The 20,307-nt window shown below is 37.5% G+C and overlaps 3 protein-coding genes and 3 non-coding genes across 8 annotated transcripts; 5 read left to right on the top strand and 1 right to left on the bottom strand.

Annotated features, from left to right (window-relative positions):
* Window positions 1–755: 755 nt before the first annotated feature.
* Window positions 756–843, top strand: LOC117616915. The gene has a single exon (XR_004584257.1). It is a non-coding gene; the product is annotated as a small nucleolar RNA snoR8a (small nucleolar RNA).
* A 468-nt stretch (window positions 844–1,311) lies between these two features.
* On the top strand, window positions 1,312–1,407 carry LOC117616887. Its single transcript, XR_004584231.1, has one exon. It is a non-coding gene; the product is annotated as a small nucleolar RNA R24 (small nucleolar RNA).
* An 882-nt stretch (window positions 1,408–2,289) lies between these two features.
* On the bottom strand, window positions 2,290–5,910 carry LOC117616733 (growth-regulating factor 6-like). Its single transcript, XM_034346131.1, has 4 exons — window positions 5,218–5,910; window positions 4,312–4,527; window positions 3,663–4,029; window positions 2,290–3,316 (listed from the first exon to the last, which is right to left on the bottom strand). The coding sequence occupies exons 1-4, from the start codon at window positions 5,585–5,587 to the stop codon at window positions 2,500–2,502; spliced, it is 1,770 nt and encodes a 589-aa protein (XP_034202022.1). The 5' UTR covers window positions 5,588–5,910; the 3' UTR covers window positions 2,290–2,499.
* A 7,334-nt stretch (window positions 5,911–13,244) lies between these two features.
* Window positions 13,245–15,129, top strand: LOC117613844 (RNA-binding protein 1-like). 3 transcript variants are annotated; one of them, XM_034342451.1, is made up of 3 exons: window positions 13,245–13,363; window positions 13,538–13,790; window positions 14,068–15,129. In XM_034342451.1, exons 2-3 carry the CDS (start codon window positions 13,569–13,571, stop codon window positions 14,860–14,862), a joined length of 1,017 nt encoding a protein of 338 aa, XP_034198342.1. In that variant the 5' UTR covers window positions 13,245–13,363; window positions 13,538–13,568; the 3' UTR covers window positions 14,863–15,129. The 3 variants fall into 3 exon arrangements, with proteins under 3 accessions (XP_034198342.1, XP_034198334.1, XP_034198349.1); XM_034342443.1 differs by having other exon boundaries at window positions 13,525–13,790; XM_034342458.1 differs by having other exon boundaries at window positions 13,278–13,375.
* A 394-nt stretch (window positions 15,130–15,523) lies between these two features.
* On the top strand, window positions 15,524–17,810 carry LOC117613918. Its single transcript, XM_034342534.1, has 5 exons — window positions 15,524–15,920; window positions 16,006–16,133; window positions 16,228–16,340; window positions 16,645–16,830; window positions 17,594–17,810. The coding sequence occupies exons 1-5, from the start codon at window positions 15,568–15,570 to the stop codon at window positions 17,621–17,623; spliced, it is 810 nt and encodes a 269-aa protein (XP_034198425.1). The 5' UTR covers window positions 15,524–15,567; the 3' UTR covers window positions 17,624–17,810.
* A 611-nt stretch (window positions 17,811–18,421) lies between these two features.
* TRNAE-CUC lies at window positions 18,422–18,494 on the top strand. The gene has a single exon. It is a non-coding gene; the product is annotated as a tRNA-Glu (tRNA).
* Window positions 18,495–20,307: the final 1,813 nt, after the last annotated feature.

Below are 20,307 nucleotides of genomic sequence, written 5' to 3'. Positions count from 1 at the left end.
ATATTATGTTGTGGTGAATCGTGGAGCGATCAAGACCTTACAATCAAAATTGATGAATTTAACCAACTAAACAATTTGGGTGATGATACTTCGCTTCAAAATGATGGAATACATACGTAATTCAAGTTTCTATCCCTCGTTCATACATATCAAAAGAGAAACGATCAACTCATATCCTATCGATGGAAACAAGTTAAGATATATTAATTTGTACGGATTGGAATATCTTGACTTCATATGGAAGCTATATAGTATTTTAGTTTAGGTATGACCGTATGAAAAATGAGGACAAATATTATGTAGTTTTTAATCTTGTAGTTTGAAGTTGAAGCTACAATATATTTTGTTTTGCAACAGAAAACCGGGCCTCTGTCTTCAATTTTAGCTCCAAGCTCGTCGGCCCAATTGTTCACTTCTTTCAAGGCCCAATATATAATACATCAGCGTCGTTTTTAATGTGATGACACGACACCGTTTTCACTCCGGTTGATGCGGGCGCGCTAGGGTTTTAGGGCTTCCCCTCCCCGTTCTCTATAAAAATATGAAAAAACTGGTTGAGAAAGCAGCAACCACAGCGGCCTTCAGTTTCCTCTTCGTTTTCTTTCAGCTGGTTTCAAACCCAGAACTCAAAATCCTAGGATTTTGAGGTTTTAGGGCTCTGGGTAAACACCATATGTTTTCAAAATCTATAGATATATTTTCGATGATTTAATTTGTGAAGTTCCATTTCCTGCGATTTGTGAATTTATGAAGGGTTGGTTGCGATGATTATAAAAATTCCTCGTTCTGAATGCTATAGCCATGGCATGACAGACACCTATACACCCATAGAATATGAGCACCAACCCACCCATTTCAATTCTGTAAAATTTAAATTTTGTTATGTTTTTGTTCAAATCGGCTGATTTTTCTTTCATCCACGAGCTTGAATTTTAAATTTGGTATTAGGGTTAATTTGATTGTTCTTCCCCTTCATTAATTTGATAATATTTGTTGGTTCTGGATCGAAATAGGAGTTGATTTTCGTATCCACAGAGCATTTTGCTATAGTGCTTTGTGTTTAGACATCTCCTGAAAGTAATCATGGTGGTGTTTAAAGCCCTAGTTGACAGAACTAAAAAATGAATATGGGGTTACGCACAGCTCCACATTATCTTCAAGTAATATCTGTAAAACCCTAGAAGTTAAACCATCATGCTTATCCAGATGGCTTTGTGTTTGGAAGAATCAAAACTGGATCATCATTTTAGGTTTTGTTCAAGTGGACGTTACTTTCTGAGCCAGATGAATTGACATTTGAAAGGACACAACGTAGCAGTGATGAGCAGCTAACACGTAAGAAAGTCCCAACTTTTGTAGTTGGGATTTTCAATGAAATTCTCTTGTTACGCTTGGCTTCTGAGCTATCCTTTTTTTAGCTAATATATATAGTTAAATCCCAAAAGAAAAGGTTTGGGTCATAAAATATTTTCGAAATTGTAGAGAAATTGGTGTAAAGGTAGGAAATCTTGGTTCTCAATTAGTATGTAGGGCAAAGTCATCCTATGAGACCTTACCCTAAAAAAAAAGAAAAACAGCAGAAAATCAACCTTTTTAAGAAAATAGAATCAAAAGGTAAAGGCAAGTATGGACGGTTACTTTCACTTGAATAGTATATGCATTTTTTTTCTTTGTCAACGTCAATACTCTTATGCAGTAGCTCTAGCTAATCTTGCCCCTCGGGGCTGCATAGTCTTGGTGGAGCCTAATACTCTTATGCAGTAGCTCTAGCTAATCTTGCCCTCGGGGCTGCATAGTCTTGGTGGAGCCTACCTCTGGATTTGCTTGGTTGGACGTGTTTAGCCAGCCAAGGTGGCCTTTTGCCATGACAAATGGAACCGCTGGAAGTGCTGTGAGAGACAAAGAGACTGTAATGAGGGGTTCTAACAAGGAGTTGCCAAGTCTTGGACTCAATGTATAATGTAATTATGCTACCATAAAACCCACATATTTCACATCTGAAGCTTAATATATAGTTGGACAAGCCTCCTGTCACACTTTCTCCATTATTACTGTTGATGATCAACCCATTTCCAACAAGTTTAAGTCTGGCCGGTAAATTGTACATCCTAATAGTTCAGATGGAATTGGTGCGAATTTTTCAATTTGTTATAAAAGGAACATGAAGCAATTACAAATCAATATCACCTACCAGCCTCTGGTTATTGTCTACGTGAGTTTTGGGCCAATCATGGCCCACCTATCAATTTGGTAAGGCTAAAACTAAACTTTGGCAGCCCAAATTATGAATTGACTGAAGGCACCTTACCCTTTCACAAGTATAATTGAGGGAACCAACAACCACAATAGGAACACATACTGAAATTGAAGAAAATAAGTGAACAAGACTAGATATTTTTAAAAAAGGTTCCAAATTAACTCTGAATAATTATGCTTGGTACTAAAGATAAAAACCGAATCTTGTTCCTTCACCTAATGGCCTCATAGTTTGTGAAATGATTACAAGGCAGGCAAGGAGGAAGAGTCCAAGAAACTGGAACCAAGGAGGTTGTTATTCTCTGCTCTTGGGCTACTCCCTGCACTGCTATTTGAGAGAGACCCGAATGCTGTCTTCTGTAAGACCCCAGTAGGAGATGACCCTAATGAAGAAGGGCTGTTCTTGTCCCATCCCTCTGTCATAAGATTAAGCACTGAAGAGTTCTTGCATTCTGCTGCAGTGTTGTTATTGGTATGGTGCAAAACCTCCCCCAAAGGGCCACCAAGTGAAGTCTCCCAACTGATTGGGATCCAATTTGCTTGCTTATTGTTTTGTGCATTGAGGGCACTGCCTACTCCCAAACCCATTGGCTTGGGGTTTAGTTCACGTGAAAGCCGGAGGGGGGACAGAGTTAGCTTCTCATTGTTTGTAGAGGAAGTGGATGGTATGAAGTCTGAGGAAGCAATGGGGATTGAAATTGACAACTGGGTTCTGTCTGATTGCATGTCAAATTGGTCAGGCCAAGAAATAGCTGGGCGATTGGATTGGTTTTTCGGCCAATCGTCGATGAAGTGGCGAAGGGAATGCTGTTGTGAGTTGGTTTCTGCAGGGTCAGTCAGGTTCTGTGATGAACCATAGTTTCTGCAGCTCATTAGAGAAGACCCTTTCTGTGATGGGTTGAGGAGGGAGTCAGAGGGGACAAGCCCAAACTCTGTTCTTGAGGATTCTTCATATCCCATTTGCTGTTTCTGGATCAAGAATGGGTTCTCTTTGGACAACATGGAGGGGCCTGGTGTTTGATGCATTCTTTCACCCACATTCTCTTTGTTCATGAACATCCTACAAACAAAGAGAAACCAAAATTAAATTTTTTTTAATGAAAAACAGAAAGAAAGAGAATATGTGTTTAATGGGGAAAGCAACCTTTTTGCAAAATAAAAATTGAGCTAGGACCACCAATACAATCAACATTGTGCAAAATAAAGCAGATTGAAGTAATTTCAGATAGTAAAATAGACCAGTCACCATCAGCACTGAAAAGATGATGATATAATTGATTCCACAATTCTTTAGATAGTAAAAGTAATGAATGTGGTACTACTCCACAATGCCAATTTTAGATGTCCAGAATGAAGCCTGAAAAACGAATCCATGCTGAAAAGATACGAAATTGAATCTGCTTTACCTGTTCATCTGAGTGGCTGCAGAAGAATTAGATGCAGCAGGCTGCAAGCTCTTGAGCTGTTGGTTGGCAATGCTGAGGCTGCTTGAACCACCGCCAGCAGGAATGGACACCGAGGATGCTGATGAAGAAGCCGAAGACATAAGCTGCTTTGAGGTGGTGGTGGTGGTGGTGGCGGCGGTGGTTCCAGCGACGGGTTCCACAGGCTTTCTTGAACGGTGGCGGCCTCTGTTCATGTGCCGCTCACAATATTTTTGGTCAGGAACGGCATCTCTCCAGCACCGCCATTTCTTCCCATCAGTCCTACGACACCTTCCTGGCTCAGGATCAGTGTTGTTGGAGAATCCCAAATGGATAGAACCCCATCCCACTGCACATATGCACACACCCAAAAATGAAAAAATTAGAATGCAAGAAAGGAATGAAGAAATAAAAACCCCAATCTTGGTTTGGATGCAGAAATTTGACTTGTGGACTAAGTTATGTTCATTGTCAGGCACAAACATGATACTAAAATTTACAGGATAACATGTGGAATATAGATACAAGAAATGTTATTGGATTAGTACTTAACAGTTGAACATTTTACTCTGTACATATAAATAGCATTTTCTAATTTTCCTGAGGAACAGAGAAGGATGAAGTTACATACATGTATTGGGCCTCGGAAGTCCATTTGGAAAGGCAGAATCAAGGGCCTTCTTTATTGGGATGAGCAGATTAGATGGTATAGGCACATTTGCAGTAATGTATTTGTAGATCAAGGCCTGGTGTTCTAACTCCATCCATTGAGATGGAGTGAATGGCCCTCTAACCCCTGCTATATCCCAGTGCATGGCAGCACCATTGAAGCTCCCAGGATTGTGGCCTGCAACAGAACCAGGTAAAGAAAAGACCAGACAGAAAAGCCAAAACTTTAAGAAACCATTTCTTGACTGTCTGATAAATTTTTTTAAAAAGGGGTTAATTATTTATCAGTGTAGAATATAAAGTGTAAAAAAAAAAAAGGAGTTGGCAGTATACCCAAAAACTATACCTTGACTGTGCATTTATGGCTACAACAAGAAATTAACAATCATGAATTTCTTGTTTTTGCTAGAAGAAGATAAAATAAAGGGGAAAGAAGGGGAAAAAGAAAAGAAATCAGAACCAATCAAAAAGAATTGGTCTTTGTTAGCTAGTTCTTATTTCTCCTCCAATCTCGGCTTCATAAATTTTTCTTCTTTTGTGCCCAACTAATCCAAAGTACTGAAATTTTACCAAAGCCATCCCTTCCCACAAAACAAGCAGACAAAAGATTTTTAAGGAAGAGAAAAAATTTTTTTTTTTTTTTTTTAGCGCTTGACAAGACTCAAAACCAAGACCATGGATGTTCCATGAAAAGACCTTCCACCAGTCCTCTGCCTGGGGAACCAACCAAAGCCAACATCTTTACCAAAAGCCAAAGACCAACCTCATGAACCCAAAAGCTCCATGCAATGATGCAAGTGCCCATATGTTAATTAATATTAAACCCACATAATAAACAACAACCTTAATTAAACTGATGATTATGTACCTGCACTTCTACTGTAAGCAGATAATGGTTGGTGAAAGTAAGGCAATGAGGCATTCTGAGTGCTCTTGTCAACCAAAACAGCTTCCGAATTGGGAGAATTAGAGAAGCTCAGCAATTGCTGCCCATCAGAGAAATGAGTGCTGTTGTTAGGCATTGTCTTGGAAGCTGAAAGAAAATCATCAGTCTTGGGCAGTTTTGAGCTTCTCCAATCTTCTTCAACAGTGCCTGCAGATCTCTCCTGCTTGTGGAACCCAGATCCGTACCATTTGTGCTTGGTCTCCTGATCTGATGACGAACTAGCAAGAGAAGCAAAACCAGTTCCTGCTGCTGCACCCCCCAACCCATCAAAACCCACCACCCCAAAATCCATATAGAAAAAAAGCCCACCTTCGAAGAACTTATTTAAAGTCTTAACCCCCCCACTAGCTAGAGGCTTAAGATAAAATGCAACATTGGGTCATTGCCTAAAAAAGACACAAGCTTTAGGGGGTGGAGAGAGGCGCGTTTTAAGAGCTCCTCAGCTGAAACTGAAAAACCACGCTGGTTTTTGTTTAGCAAGTTGATATGTTGACTGAAATATTAAATAATTGAGAGAGAGAGAGAGGGAGAGAGAGAGAGAACTTGACCACACAAGAATTGTACTATGGTAGAAAAAAACGCTACCGTCACAAAAACACTCGATTATATGGCAATGGCATCTCCACAACGACAAGTATTGCATTGGGATTCAATCTAAGAACTTGTTTGACTCATTTTCCATGTATGTAACTCACAAACTTTCAGACCAAAAAAACAAAATTCTCAAACTTTCATTTCAGTTATCCCTTGAGCTTGTAAAATGTGCATGTCTTCTCTGCACTGTCTTTGTCTTCTTTAACTAAACAAATAATATTTTCTTACTTGTCAAGTTTGATAATTAAGTTAAATATTTGATTTAATTTAATACAATGTTCTGGAGAACAAATGATAGAAAAATCTGATGGCTTGTGGTAGGTAGTGTTTAGATTTTAGAGGGGCTGATTCTTGGTCAACTACTAGCAACATCGATATTTGTTCTTTACTTAACTACTTGTTTAGCATGTGTGGAGTTTTATACAAAAAGTCTTAATGTTATTTGGAGTGAAATTATTAATTATATGAGACTTTCTATTTTATTAAGTTTCTGATGTGCCACTATGTGTATTCTTCAATAAATAATTGAAGTACATAATAGATGATGGAAAAATCTGATGAACCGTTTTCATGATTTAGTTCCCCTTACACAAAATCTGGAACACTTACATTAAAAAATATTTTTTTTTTAAATCTCGGACATGCTCATAAAAACTCTCTTTTTTTTTTCTAAGGAGACTTTTAATTATTTAATAATTATTATTATTATAGAGCTATAGTTTTTTTTTTTTGGAGGTTCTTTTAGTATATAGTTAAAAGTGGGTTTTGCCTTGCAAAGTCCGATAGCGAATTTGAGGGGTTTGTGAGTCATAAAGGTAAAAGGTCCAACTAGTGGTGGGCTGCATGAACAAAGATGCATTGCCACGTGATACGAATGCGTCCAATATTCTGACCTCAATACCACATCTTCCATACTCTCACACCCCTCCATCTTTACTCCTACTCTCTCTAAATCACACCCTCGATTCGGTATGATCGGTAATTCAGCGTAAATGACAGCTCTCAACATAGAGAATTTGATATACACCCGTTGTAGGTAAGTTATTCCGCTAAATGAGAACACAAAATCAAACAACCCAACGATATATGTATACCTAGTATAACGCAAATATTAACTTACAATTCAAGATGTGAATATGTTTGTCTCATAAGAACATTTGAATTTACTTGGTATGTTGTTTGTCAATAATCTTAAATAAAATGGTTAATTCTATTTTAATACTCAGCTCTTACAATTATACTAGTAAACCATATTTATTCATACACTCTTAATTTTAACAATTAATTACCTTCATTTTTTCCGACACTTGGGTTTAGTAGCCTAAATGTAAGATAATCCTCACTAGGATAGCAATTCCGGCATATGCTATATTCTTGCATGTGGGTCACGTATGAAGGGGTGTTAAAATCGAATACAAGTCTTCAAGGAAGACATATGCTGTACTAATTCAAAATGGACAGATTAATTATATTCTATACTTGTGTTGAAAAAAGGCCCTTCGCGTTCGTGGGTGGTTAAGGAGAGGAGATGGTGGTCAAAGAGATTGAATTGATTGTGTTTGAATATTCCAATCCACCCATTTGGGCTATATTTCTTTCATTAATACCCTTTTATAATTTGTACATGTTCTGCATTACGTGTAATGAGGTATGCACAGATTATAAAAATATAGAAAATTCTATTCTCTACACAGCACATGATTTTCTTACTGTGAAAGACTGGGACCCAGTGATTCTTTCCTTCTGTGCGTAGCCACTTGGTCAAATCCTCTGCTTCTTCTTCTTCAACTTGTTTCTAAAAATTATTCTCTCTCTCTCTCTCTCTCTCTCTCTCTCTCTCAGCTGCGTGCGTGCACATGCTTCCCTTAAACAAAAATATGACCATCTGCGTACACTTGTGCAATGACTAAACCCCGCTATGTAGGTATTTTCGTCTGATCCTCTATTTACCCTCCTTTCGATTTTCGTCATAAAAATCAAAGAAGTGTATGCAGTTGGCTAGCTTGGCAGTCCAATTTTGCATTGACTGGCAAGGGCCCAGGCCCCAGGGTACTACGAAATAGGGTCACCGGGTCAGTTTGATGTTCGAAATTGAGAAGCTTTACTAAGATTCGCATTAATATTTGTACACATTCAAATGCAAAGTTAGTACAGCAGAAAATTACAGCATTAATTTGCATCTTTAATATATCTTTACTTGATATTCCCGAAAGGGGGAAAAACAACTTGTTACTTGTTGGCAAGGCATTGATATTTATTACATTCGTACGGTTGTTCGGGTCGCTTTATTGCTGCGGTGTAGGTCGTTCCTTCCAAATAAATACCACTATCCGTGCCCTAGATTTCTTGCATGTTGTTGGAATGGTACAATTTGATATGTGAAAGTGAAGTCTTTCTTCGTCGACTGAGAGGATTGGTTGTAAAAGTAAAATTAGGGTCAAATTTTGATTTTGTGCAATTACCATTTATAAACAAAAACTGTACCACATGATCCTGGTGAAAAAAATTGCAGCATTGGACAGATTCTCAGATATCAGTGAGATATTGTTCATGAATTTTTCGTAAATGTGCGTTTAAAAATACGTACAAGAAGAAGAGAGAGAGAAGGGAATTTTACTGTGGAATACAACTAAATCCAAGTAAAAAGCTTATATATATATATATATATATATATATTCTAATGGGAAGAATGTATGATTTTTTTGCTTTGGTTTTGGTCTTGTCGATTTACAGTGGCCGTACCAAAGTACTTGGGATGTTAAGATTAATATAATCTGGCAGGAAGGAGGCAGTGTCTCCCAACTGTGAAGCTTTGACAACAACATTGGCATATGCTGCATGCATGCAGAACCCAGATCAATTTTATTCCAGTAACTTACAGACACAAAAATATTGCATGCTCAAAACATTTAATTTTAATATTTCTTGAACTATATGTTACATTATTGTTACTACCGCCTTATAAGACAAACTCCTCTGTACGAAAAATATTTGTGGGAAACGAAAATACTACTGTTTTACTATTTTCGACAAATCACTCATTTTACAACAATGTTCAAGTTGGAAAGTAGGGCATTTTGAAAATATAAAAAATAGACAGAATAAAAAACAAGTGGAAAACGATGGTTTTGGAGAAGCATGCTTGATGTTTCCTTGTCAAAAGTGAAGGTAGGAAGACATATTGCAGGACAGTTATTCTCTCTACTACGGGAATGCTAGAGAGTAGAGATAGACCCCTCTACCTTATAATACATGCCAATTAATAATTAAAAGTAAATATTTTTCTTACCCCAAAGTACAAATTACTTCATCAACAGTTGCCTCCGCCACAATGATAATTGCAACAGTGTAAAATAATAATAGTACTGGTGCTGTAAATCGAAAAAAATAAATTATATATCTATATATGTATTGCTAAAGATAACATATTGGATAATATTTCTGGGCATTGGCAATTTGGCATGCATCTCATCTGGGGAATGACGCTATTCCTTTCCCTTCCTATCTCTTTGCCTCTTGCATCTTCTTTCTTGGCTTTCATTATTTTTATTTTTATTTTAAAATTTAGGAGAGAGAGAGTGAGAGTTGTTGTGGTTAGTGTAACGTTGACGTGTCAAGAGGGAGTGTGGTGATGAAAGTGACACGTGGAACCAAGACAATGTCTCCCTAGTCCCCGCCTACGTTGCTTGTCTTTATCTACAGAGACATCACCGCCCTATTGGAATGACAAGTGGCCATCACCAGAAATTAGAAAATAAAATGAAATTTATTTGCTAGGTTTCAAGTAAAAAGTGAGTTTCGGAAGCCAAGCTCGCCTCCTCTTTGCCGACAGCCATGGGCTGGGTGCATTGTCCCATTTACGTCATCCCATTCGTACATCTTTAAAAACGGGCCTTTTTCCCCCCACACCCCACTAAATGGGCCCACACACCCATCCCCTCATCTGATATTTTGTGGACGAGCTTCGCTATTCAGCGCTGGACCTCATCTCCTTACAGTACAGACTCTGTTGACTTTTCTTTCAAAACAGAAAAAAAAAAACGAAAAGTAATAATAAATTATTGTAAATTATAATTGCTGAGTCGGAAGTTTCCCAAAAAGTATCGTCTTCGTAATTTGATTTGACACTAAGAAAGCCTCAAATTAAGCAGTAACTCATATATTTTTACCAATAACAATATAACACGTGTGTAAAAAATTTTATTTGTGTGTTTTTGATGAATTATTTTTTACACATGCATTAAATTGTGATTTGCAAGAAAAATCACATTCCAGATAAAGAAGCAAGCAATATCCTCAAATTAATACAACTTTGTGCAGGCATCTTAACTCACAATCGACTGGGTGACATTTATTTTCTCAAAAGTCCAACAAAAAGAGTAATGCTATTTGGACACACAACATTGATTATTTTAACTGACCACTTTATGTGGTAACTGTTGTGTCATATCATGTCAATTAATGAATTCTGCCATGAGGCCACTCACTAGGAATGCTAGGGTTTTTTAATTGACATAGCAATATTTATTAATTGATATGGCATGACACATCAGTTGTCACATAAGGTGGTAAGTTAAGATGATCAATATTGTGTATCTAAATAACATTATTATTATAAAAAATAACAAAATTTTGGATAAAGTTGATGACATAGGATAAGTAAGTTATTTTAAATTTGATAAAGTAATATGAGATTTGACTGTAATTTCAAAAACATTAATATAAATAAGCCTATTGTATAAGCGCGATGTAAATTGAGAAGACTAAAAACAGTAAAACCAAACATAATAATTATTGGGTCCCAGAATATCACATTATATAATTCACATGGGGCCCAATTTGAGCTCATGATGGTCATGTGACAAACTTTGCTTCTTCTTTTTTCGTTCTTGAAATTTTGGAAAATACTTCATACTTGATAATTATACGAAAAATAAATGTATTATTCGGACATGAAACACGTATGTATAAAATATTCACAAAGTATCTGTGTGAAAATCTCTCTGTTTTCTGAGCTCTGAGTTCGAGGAAGAAACTACTGGGGGTTTCCAAGGCATGGAATAATACAATGGCATTGGGAACTTACATTATATTATAATAAAATATTAGGGTGAGTTTGTTAGGGTTTTGGTTCGCGGAATAGTGGGTTACAAATGTCTTGCATAGGGAAAGCTGTTTCACATTATTATTATTATTATTATTATTCATTGGGTCTTGAGAAAAAAACAATGATAATAACCTGCGGGTTTCGATGTGGAGAGCATAAAAAACAAGACCCTAATTTTTTCTAGGGCCTGCAAAATCCAGAGGGGTGTGTAATCCCAAAGGCATGTCTTATCGCCTTTTGTTTTTTGGTCAAACTCAAAATAAACAAATGGGTTTATAATCTTCTTTCTTCAAGGAGCCACCATGCCTCTCCTCTCCTAGACTAGATTGATTGGGTTCCAAGGTTTTCCGTTTTCAAGGTTGTCTTTCTTCATTTCAAACACAATCTTTGTGCTTTTTTTCTTGTTGTCACCGGCACATAATGTTGGTAATTTAAATAGTAACATTTGATTTATAATAGCTGATGAAACAAGTTAATAATGAATCTGAAACAAAAACAAGTAAAACACTATCATATAAGTTGATATCCAAAAATAAATATTTTAGGATATGACTCAATCGATACGTAATGCTACTAATTCTAAAACAATAAGTTTTATATTACTCTCGTCCAAATCAAATTGCCCTCCAAATTTTACATGCATGCCAATGCCATGTTCTTCGCTTGATGGCCACATGGCTCAAGATGATGCCGTTTTCCATATAATATAAAGCTAAACTATGCAACCCTTGGATCAAACTCCAACAAGTTGATGCATATAGCACTTGGAGTAGGTTTTTACTTACTTGGAAGTTGGGTTCCCACTCATGGCCTCCACTAGCATGGCCATTGCGCCATTTTGACGACCCAGAACCCGAAGATATAATTTACATAAAGAAATGCTGGCTTTTTATGAGCAACGAGCTTTGGGTATTATATGCCATGGTTTTGGCAACGAGAAGATGACAAAGATAATAAGCTGTATGCAAATGCATGAGAGACTGCTAAACCTCGTTTAATTCTTAAAGCACAAAACACCAAAGATGCTTCTCATGTCATCATTTTGTTTGGTTCACTAAATTAATCCCTTTTGCCCTGCATACGCAAAGCTTCGGAGTTTGATTTGATTATGGTGAGTAGTATTATTGTCAATTAACAAAATATGTACGCATTCGATTTTACGAATTCATACCATTCAAATTAAGGATTGGGATAATATTTTAATTAATTAAATGATTATATCAAACTGTTCATTATATTCAAATAAAAGTTCTTATATACTATCGATTCATATTAACAATATAACAACACATATTTAATTAGACCGTATAACGTATAAAAATTCTTTGCGAATAAATTATTGAACCTAATAATTTTATCAGGGGCATTGTCTCTGAGTCCATGTCTCATCAAACAACATGACTTTGTTCAAACCTTATAGCTAGCCACATGCGAAGAAATAAAAAAAAATGGGGAAGAGATTGATTAGATAAATGATTAACGTGGATTCTTAATTTCTTATCCTTGAAATTAAAATTTGTACACGATTTTCGAATATTCGCACGCAAACGAACTCAAGGATTATATTAGTTTTTTTTTTTTTTTTTTGGGGGTAACATTATATTAGTAATTAGCTGCCTCTTGCTTTAGCATGTGAGAAGATCTTGGGATTGAATCCTCCTGCAAACAACCAACTCACCAACCTCGGTTTATTTTATTTTTTAATTTTCCACATATTATAGTCCGATTAGAACAGATTCACAATCTTACCTAATGTGAATTTTGGATCATTATACTCTTAATTTTGTTTTGATTATTATCATGTTGTATATTTCATGTTCATTAATGTGGCATAAAATGGTACGAGTAGAATTAAAAACATATTCTTTTTTCCTCCATTTGAAAAGTATACTATTTCATTTTATTTACCCCATATATTTTTATATATTTCTTGAGAATTGTAACTAATGTACAAGGAGAGAGATCGAACTCAAGTACAAAACAACGGACAAACTGTCTTAGTGAAATGACCTAACCCACGTCAGCATTTTTTGTGTTCTTCTTAATTTTGTGGCATAACTGAAAAGCCCAAAATAAGAACATTCTACAGCTAGCCCAAAAAAATAGCAGAGGGTCCAATTCCTGAAGCAAATATGTTTAGAGCTGAGATGTTGGGCCATCAAACAACCAAGCCCATTTCCAAAAATTGATACGAAGAGGTTCGACGCTGCGTTTAGTCTTCCACATGTATAAGGAAGTCATAGTGTCGTACATCTCTCAGATCCTGGGCCATGGATTATAGATAATCAATCAAATCGAGGTAGACTTTTGTTGACTTGTTTCGTTCGTCGTAGATTGGTAGCTAAGCTCACGAGTCACTGCAACTCGGTAGGTCAACTTGTGAGTTTTGGGCTGGTTAATAATTTAACAACTTTCTTGACCAAAAGCTTTTACTTTTTATTTTTATCTTATTTGTTTTTATTTATTAATTTTAATTTGCGTGTAGCTCGTTCTGTTTCTAGGGATTTTGGCGTAATTTAGGGTTTTAGGGTTTCTGTGCAGCTACAGCTAGGGTTTTTGGGCTGAATTCTCCATGGACTCTGATCAAGCAAAGCTGTTCGTGGGGGGCATCTCTCGGGAGACAAGTGAAGAGACACTGAAATACCATTTTCGGAGCTACGGCACCGTTGTGGGCTCGGTCATCGCCAAGGACCGCGGCACCAACAACCCTAGAGGCTTCGGCTTCGTCTGGTTCTCTGACTCGTCTTCAGCTGATAAAGCCCTAGAAGATCCCCATGTGATTCTGGGGAGAAGGGTAAGATTTCTCTTGGTCCTATCTGCTTACATGCTTTGTTTAATTGTTCTGTTTGGTTGCTGAGAAAATGTAAGCTGTGAGAAAAAAAAAAGGGGAATTTTTTTTAGTGAGAAAGTATTATAATTTCCCCCTAATTTACTTGTATAAGTCGGATAAACGGAATTAAAAATGCAAACTTCAGAATTATAGTTTCCTTTCTTGCATTGCATTTTGCAGCAAAACCAAAACAGATATTTAATTTATGGATTGCATAATTAATTATCAATTTTGTTTATAGGTAGATGTAAAGAAAGCAATTCCCAGAAACGAACATCAAAGTACTTGGTTGAGTAGGAGTAGTAGTAGAAGCTTTGAGAATAGCAACAATCAGTTTAGAACAAGGAAGATATTTGTTGGGGGTTTATCAGCGAATCTGACTGAGGAGGGGTTTAAGGATTATTTTGAGAAGTTTGGGAGTGTAACGGATGTAGTGGTGATGTATGACAACACAACCCGGCGACCTAGGGGGTTTGGTTTTGTTACCTTTGCTTCGGAGGATGCTGTTGAGAATGTTATGCAGCAAAGCTTTCATGAGTTGAATGGTAGGTTTGTGGAGGTCAAGAAGGCTGTGCCAAAGGAGGAGAATAACAGTAACGACAGTGGTTATGCACCGGTCAATTACCCTCCTTATGCTTATAGTCCTACTCCTACATATGGGATTCTTCCTAGTCCTACACCTTATAATGGGTTTGGGCCATTTATGTATGGAACCAGTGTTCATGGCGGTTGGTACCCTACCGGAGGATCTGGTGGGATTCCTTATGGCATTGCTCCAATTGCTCCTCAGGCCTGGATGTTTCCTTATGGCAACTCTTTATATCCGAGCTACATGCGTGGTGGGGGCTTGGTGGCAGGTGGGTATAGTGGGATTCTGGGGCATGGTGCTGTCGGTGGCATATCGAATCAGGTTGTTTTTGGCAATGGGCAGGCACCAGCTTCTGTGAAGTCATCTTGGGTTGAAGCGGAGAAACTAGACGTGGATTCTGGAAGCAACAGTGCTGGTTTGAAGAAAAGAAATTCAAAGAGGTCTTGATGGATACTTCACCATCTATCTATTCTACACAGGACTGTGACCTCTGTAATTCATAATTCAGGTAGTTAGTTTGGAACTGAAAGCATTTGCGTGATTGGAGTTAATTTGTACAAATCATTAGTCACATTGGGCATTGATTTCCTGTTGGAAATTGTAAATACATTTTAATTTAACCTGTTTCTGTTGTAATCCATTGGCAATTATGAGGTGGCCCGTAGTTCTTTGCATTCAAAGAGAAGGCCAATCCTTGATGGGTGTTGCTGGATTCTTTGTTTGATCCTTTCCTTAACATGATTTCCCTCTACTTCAAATTGCGAAGAAAATTCACTCATCTCTCACTCTTTTACATTATAAATAAAATAAGAAGTAATGGGGGCGTTCATCCAAAGTCTCTTGTTAATTAATTAACCTAATCAAATTGGATATGCACATCAAGTTTATGTATATGGATGACTTTGTTGGAAAATAAAATTTAAATATAGTATATATACCAAAACACCCCCTCCCGATCTATAGTTTAGATTATCGCTTGTTTTAAAAAATTGTCATTGACTGAAGTTTAGAAATATAAAGAAAATTTAACGAAACTGTGTGGGTAACGAAAACGATGGCGTTTCGTCTACTTGTGCTGCACTGAAACTTGTGGTGTTGTTAAAGCGAAACAACCGGGGGAGCTGAAGAAACAACAAAACCGAGAGCGCAAAAATGCTAGTGCTCGGCCAAGCTCCAAGCGGAGCCTTATCGGCCAGACGCTGTTCTCTCTCGTCCCCCCCCAAATTCACAAATCCAAATCCACCTCTCTTCTCTAACCGCAAACCCAGGTTCGCTTCCAAAGCAAACCCTTCGAAATCCCTCAATATCACGCTTGCGAAGGCCGATGGAGGAATCGATTCGACTTCAGCCGCAACCAAACAGGCCTTTTCTAGCTCACCAGCTCCTCCGCCTCCTCCTTCTTTGGACAATGACCAATCAGTTGTCGTGGGTCAGGAGAACATACCCTTGGAAGGTGTCATTCAGTTCGAGAAGCCCAGTTCGTCTTCTCGTTTACGCAAATGGGGGTAATTTGAACAATTTTGGAAAGAAAAAATTACTTGAATTTTGAAATTTTTGTTTATTGATTTCAGTTTGTGGGTTGTGTTTCAGTCGAGTGGCATTGCTTGCTGGTGGGGATGTTTTGGCTTTGCTTACGTTTGCTGCAATTGGAAGATTCAGTCATGGGTTCTCTGTTTTCGAATTTGAAACCCTGCGCACAGCTGACCCTTTTATCGCCGGTATGCTTGTTCATTGTTAAGCTTGTTTTGAGATTGAAAGAAAGCATGGCCTTGGGTCTTTGTTTTAACCAAAAAGCCAAATTTGGTTGAACAGGGTGGTTTTTGAGTGCTTATTTCCTTGGAGGCTATGGGAAGGATGGACGTGGAGTCAATGGTCAGTCAAAGGCTCTTACTGCTACAGCTAAGTCATGGGCCCTGGGGATTCCAGTAAGTTAATATGTTTGGAGCTTTAAGTATTTGGTTTCGATTTCCATAGTTTCAGCGGTATTGCTTCTTGTAGCTTGAGAGGCAGCAATTAAGTTTATTATGCAAGGCTTTCATTTATAAAATTATCTTATCTCTATTATTGTTTCTTCAAGTTTTGTCTTTTGATTTGCATGATCTGTTAATTTGAAACATTTTGCATTAGAGCATAGCTGTTTTACCGAGTGATGCTTTCCATTCTATTGGTGTGCACTAAGTTTACTAGACACCTGATGTCACTCCGTCCTCCATTTTACTTTTTTGGCAGCTTGGGATAATCATAAGGGCATCAACAGCAGGCCACCTTCCACCATACAAATTTATACTTGTAACAATGGGGAGCACTGCTGTTTTACTTCTTGGATGGAGAGCACTTTTGTATAAATTTCTTCCTGGTGATAAGAGCAAGAAGAGTGATGTATATCGGCGTGGCAGTCCATTTGAATTGTTTGAGGTACAAAAATATTATTGGCATAAGCTGTCATTTGGAATTTCTTAATGTCATAGTTATAGTATTTTGCCTTTACAAATGCAAGTTTTCCTGGATAATATTGTTTCCCGTACTGGTACGAACGAATTAATCTCAGTGTATATGACGAGAATAGGTTCCTTGCACTCGATCTCATGGTAGGGAGTAGTTTGCTTGTTTTAGAAAATGGTTCAGTGTGAAAGTTCTTGCATATTGTGCTTGGAATTTGAAGCATGTAGAGTGGCCATATGTAAGCCAGAACCCATGTCCTAAAGGCTGCTCATTTTTGACATGAGTTCCTTCATGTGAGTTGTTTGTATACAGCACAGGGGAAAAGGTGTAATTGATATTGTGCCTACAATCATTCCAAGTTCAGATCTTAATTAGTTTGTTAATTTTACACTTCCCAGAAACTGCCCTGTTCATTTGAAATAACAAGACTTTGAAATGATAAAATTTAAAATTTTGCCCTTAGTCTTGTTGTTAACAAGAAGAGATAGATCAAGATCTTCCTTTAGTATGGGAATAGCTGCAATGCCTATCACACTGGAGAATAGTAGATTGTTATTAATTTAGACCTTTTTTTAAAATCTTATAGTTAAAATTTACAATGTATTTTATACTGGACAGAGCCCACATTTTGTTTTGTTTTGTTTTGTTTTTTTCCATATCTGTCTTTCAACACTTCAACACTTTAGGGAATTTCGACATACTGTTGCTAACAGTTACTGTTTAAAATTTGTTGCAGTTGCTCACATCATTAGTACGAAGGTGGTGATGATGCCGGTTAATTCAATCTATTTGTACCATACTGTTATTACCAATCCTGACATCAGTTCATTTCAGTTCTTCTCATACTTATAAGCCCTTTGGATAGTTTCCTTTGACGTACATTGTGAAACATAAAGAATATAAGATAAGAAACGAGATTGATTTATAAAGAGAATACTTGTTTGTTTGACCAACTTTCCACCAGTTTATTTATATTTATTCTTCCTATCCCATTTAATCTGGGTGAGAAGGTGGCTTTGGGTAAGAATCTTTTGTTGGCCGCATGGTTACAGGATAAGCTATAGCAATAATGGAAGTCGAAATTGTTGGTTTGTACTGCTTGACTAGTTCTTTTGAATTCTGTGATGAAGCGTCTCCTTTGTCTAAGTCCTGTCACCGTTTTTGAGTTCGTATTTAGCCATTCTTGAACAAGCTTTAATTGACCAAAAAATATACAGAGTATACAGTGGAAGTGAAAAAGAATGGATCAATATTAAAATGGCAATGAAAAATCCATCCCGAAACATGCTATTAGCTTCTCGGGGTGGTTCAATTTTTTGTCGTGGACAGGGGACATGGGGGCTATAATGAGGACTTATAGCGAGGGGTTATAATGATGGGTTCCTTAATAGCCGAAAGGGAATGGGAAAGCCAATGGAAATGGGCCAGCCTTATGGATAGACTTTCTTAGATTGGTTATTGGAAAAAGCCCATTGGGCCTGTACGTGCAGAAAGTTAAATTTCTTGGACATCTCCACGTCTTTCATGCTTTATTAATCTCGCCATCCCTTAGTTGCTAACCAAATCCGTTGTAGTCTAGTTGGTCAGGATACTCGGCTCTCACCCGAGAGACCCGGGTTCAAGTCCCGGCAACGGAATTTTATTCTTCCTTTTTTTTTTTTTTTTCTCACTCTCTTCCTTCTCCTTAAATAGAACAATAATGAAAGAAGAAAAAGAAGATTTGACATATCTGTCTGCATAGTAACTAGGCTTTAATGCGGCTATAGCTGAAATTCTAGATTATGCTAGCCTAGAGGTAGCCCTGTAGCCGTCACCATGGGCTGCTCAACATGTCCCATCTGCCAGAATATGGCTAGGAAGGGCAAGAACCCTACTTTTTTCAAACCCAGTTGTTAAAATTATTTCCTCAGTCAGACACAGTTGTTTCTGTCATGGTTCGCCAGTACCATTGACCTTTGATAGATCATGTGATCCTGATTTTATGATAATCTGAGAAGAATCTGATTTGGCTTGGTGGGATAATGGGATTCTGTAATCATTTTTCACAAGCAGATTAATAAGTTGATAAATAATAGCATTTTTCTTTTTCTTTTTTGCTTGTACAAGTTCAAAAAAAATTCCTTTATATGTGACAGACGAGAGTGTCACGTGAAGAGACTGAGGGTTTAGGGTTGATGATGCATATGTATGTAATATGTATATAGAAAGAGGTGTGTGGTGTGGGGGGTGGGGGGAAGGGGGGAGGCTATATGACTTTCTTTTTCACCACATTCCTGTCATGCGGTCAGAACATGTTTAGGCCTAAAAACCCACAATACTAAAAAAAGAAACATCTTTCATCCACTTCTTCCATTTAATCAAGCAAAAAGGAAACCCCAAATGAATGAATGAATGAATGAATACATTTGAAAAAGCTACGTGCCTGCCTGCCTGCCTACCTTCCTGTGCAATGCTACACTGCTACTAGCTAATAGCTATGCTATACAGCATCAGGCATTAAAAGCACGTCTCAATCGTATCTTAGAGACCGGTGATCATCAATTGAATCAATATTAATTAGATTTCAAAATGAAACCCTCTCCTATATAAGTAATAGGTGTGGTCTGTTCCAACTTGTTTTGATTTGCTTAAGGAAAGTTAAGTGCTCAAATTTGTAATCAAGGTACTTTTTTTAGGCTTATGTTTCACAGATGACAGAAGAAAACTGGGGGTTTTTTCTTTCTATTTTCTTATATCAGAGCTAATCACCTAGCAGTACTCCTTATCCGTTTAATTAGAAGAGAATTAAAGGAGGCACTCTTAAAGAAATGTGAGAGAGAGAGAATCTAAGGTGATTGTGACATGACAGATAGGCTTAGATTTTGACATGTCATCTCGGGCTGAGGCTCTGAGAGAGAGAGAGAGAGAGAGAGAGGGGCAGTGACAGATAGAAATTGGTAATGTGAGGGGCTCTGGGCTTGGCATGCAAGGTAGGCTTAATAAATGGGGAGAGAGAGAGAGAGAGTGAAATAAAGCAAAATTTCAATTTGAACAGAGAAACACAACAGTTGAGGGAGAGGGAGGCATGCATTGCACATAACAACAGCAGAGGGAGGAGAGTCCACAGCCAAATAAACCTACAGTTGTCCTTGTCTGAGTTGGGCTGGCGGGGGTTGGGTTGGGTTGGGTAGCCATCATCCAGGCTCCCTCCAGTGATCTCATAATCCACTTTTTTTATTTCTTCATATTGGCTTATGTGCTGAACTGATCTTTCCTTAGATTTTGTTTGGATTTTGTGTTCCTCACGTGATTGTCTTAACTCCTCTCCCCTCATTTAATCCCTCTCTGACTCTCACTCCCTATCTATCTATCTATATACACCATTTACACCTTGCAACAATTCCAACAAATATATATAATTTAGGGTTATATATATATATCTGGAACTGGAAGTACCCAAATAACTGAGAT

The sequence above is a fragment of the Prunus dulcis genome, chromosome 1 (genome assembly GCF_902201215.1).
Source record: "Prunus dulcis chromosome 1, ALMONDv2, whole genome shotgun sequence".
Lineage (NCBI taxonomy): Eukaryota > Viridiplantae > Streptophyta > Magnoliopsida > Rosales > Rosaceae > Prunus > Prunus dulcis.
This window is presented reverse-complemented; position numbering and strand designations above follow the sequence as displayed.

Coding starts and splice junctions, on each gene's coding strand:
- LOC117613918 (XM_034342534.1), top strand. CDS start 15,568: ATGCTAGTGCTCGGCCAAGCTCCAAGCGGAGCCTTATCGGCCAGACGC. Junction 15,921..16,005: donor TCTCGTTTACGCAAATGGGG/GTAATTTGAACA, acceptor GTTGTGTTTCAG/TCGAGTGGCATTGCTTGCTG. Junction 16,831..17,593: donor GTCCATTTGAATTGTTTGAG/GTACAAAAATAT, acceptor AATTTGTTGCAG/TTGCTCACATCATTAGTACG.
- LOC117613844 (XM_034342451.1), top strand. CDS start 13,569: ATGGACTCTGATCAAGCAAAGCTGTTCGTGGGGGGCATCTCTCGGGAG. Junction 13,791..14,067: donor ATGTGATTCTGGGGAGAAGG/GTAAGATTTCTC, acceptor TTTTGTTTATAG/GTAGATGTAAAGAAAGCAAT.
- LOC117616733 (XM_034346131.1), bottom strand. CDS start 5,587: ATGGATTTTGGGGTGGTGGGTTTTGATGGGTTGGGGGGTGCAGCAGCA. Junction 4,528..5,217: donor TGCTTACAGTAGAAGTGCAG/GTACATAATCAT, acceptor GTTCTGTTGCAG/GCCACAATCCTGGGAGCTTC. Junction 4,030..4,311: donor ACTTCCGAGGCCCAATACAT/GTATGTAACTTC, acceptor GCATATGTGCAG/TGGGATGGGGTTCTATCCAT.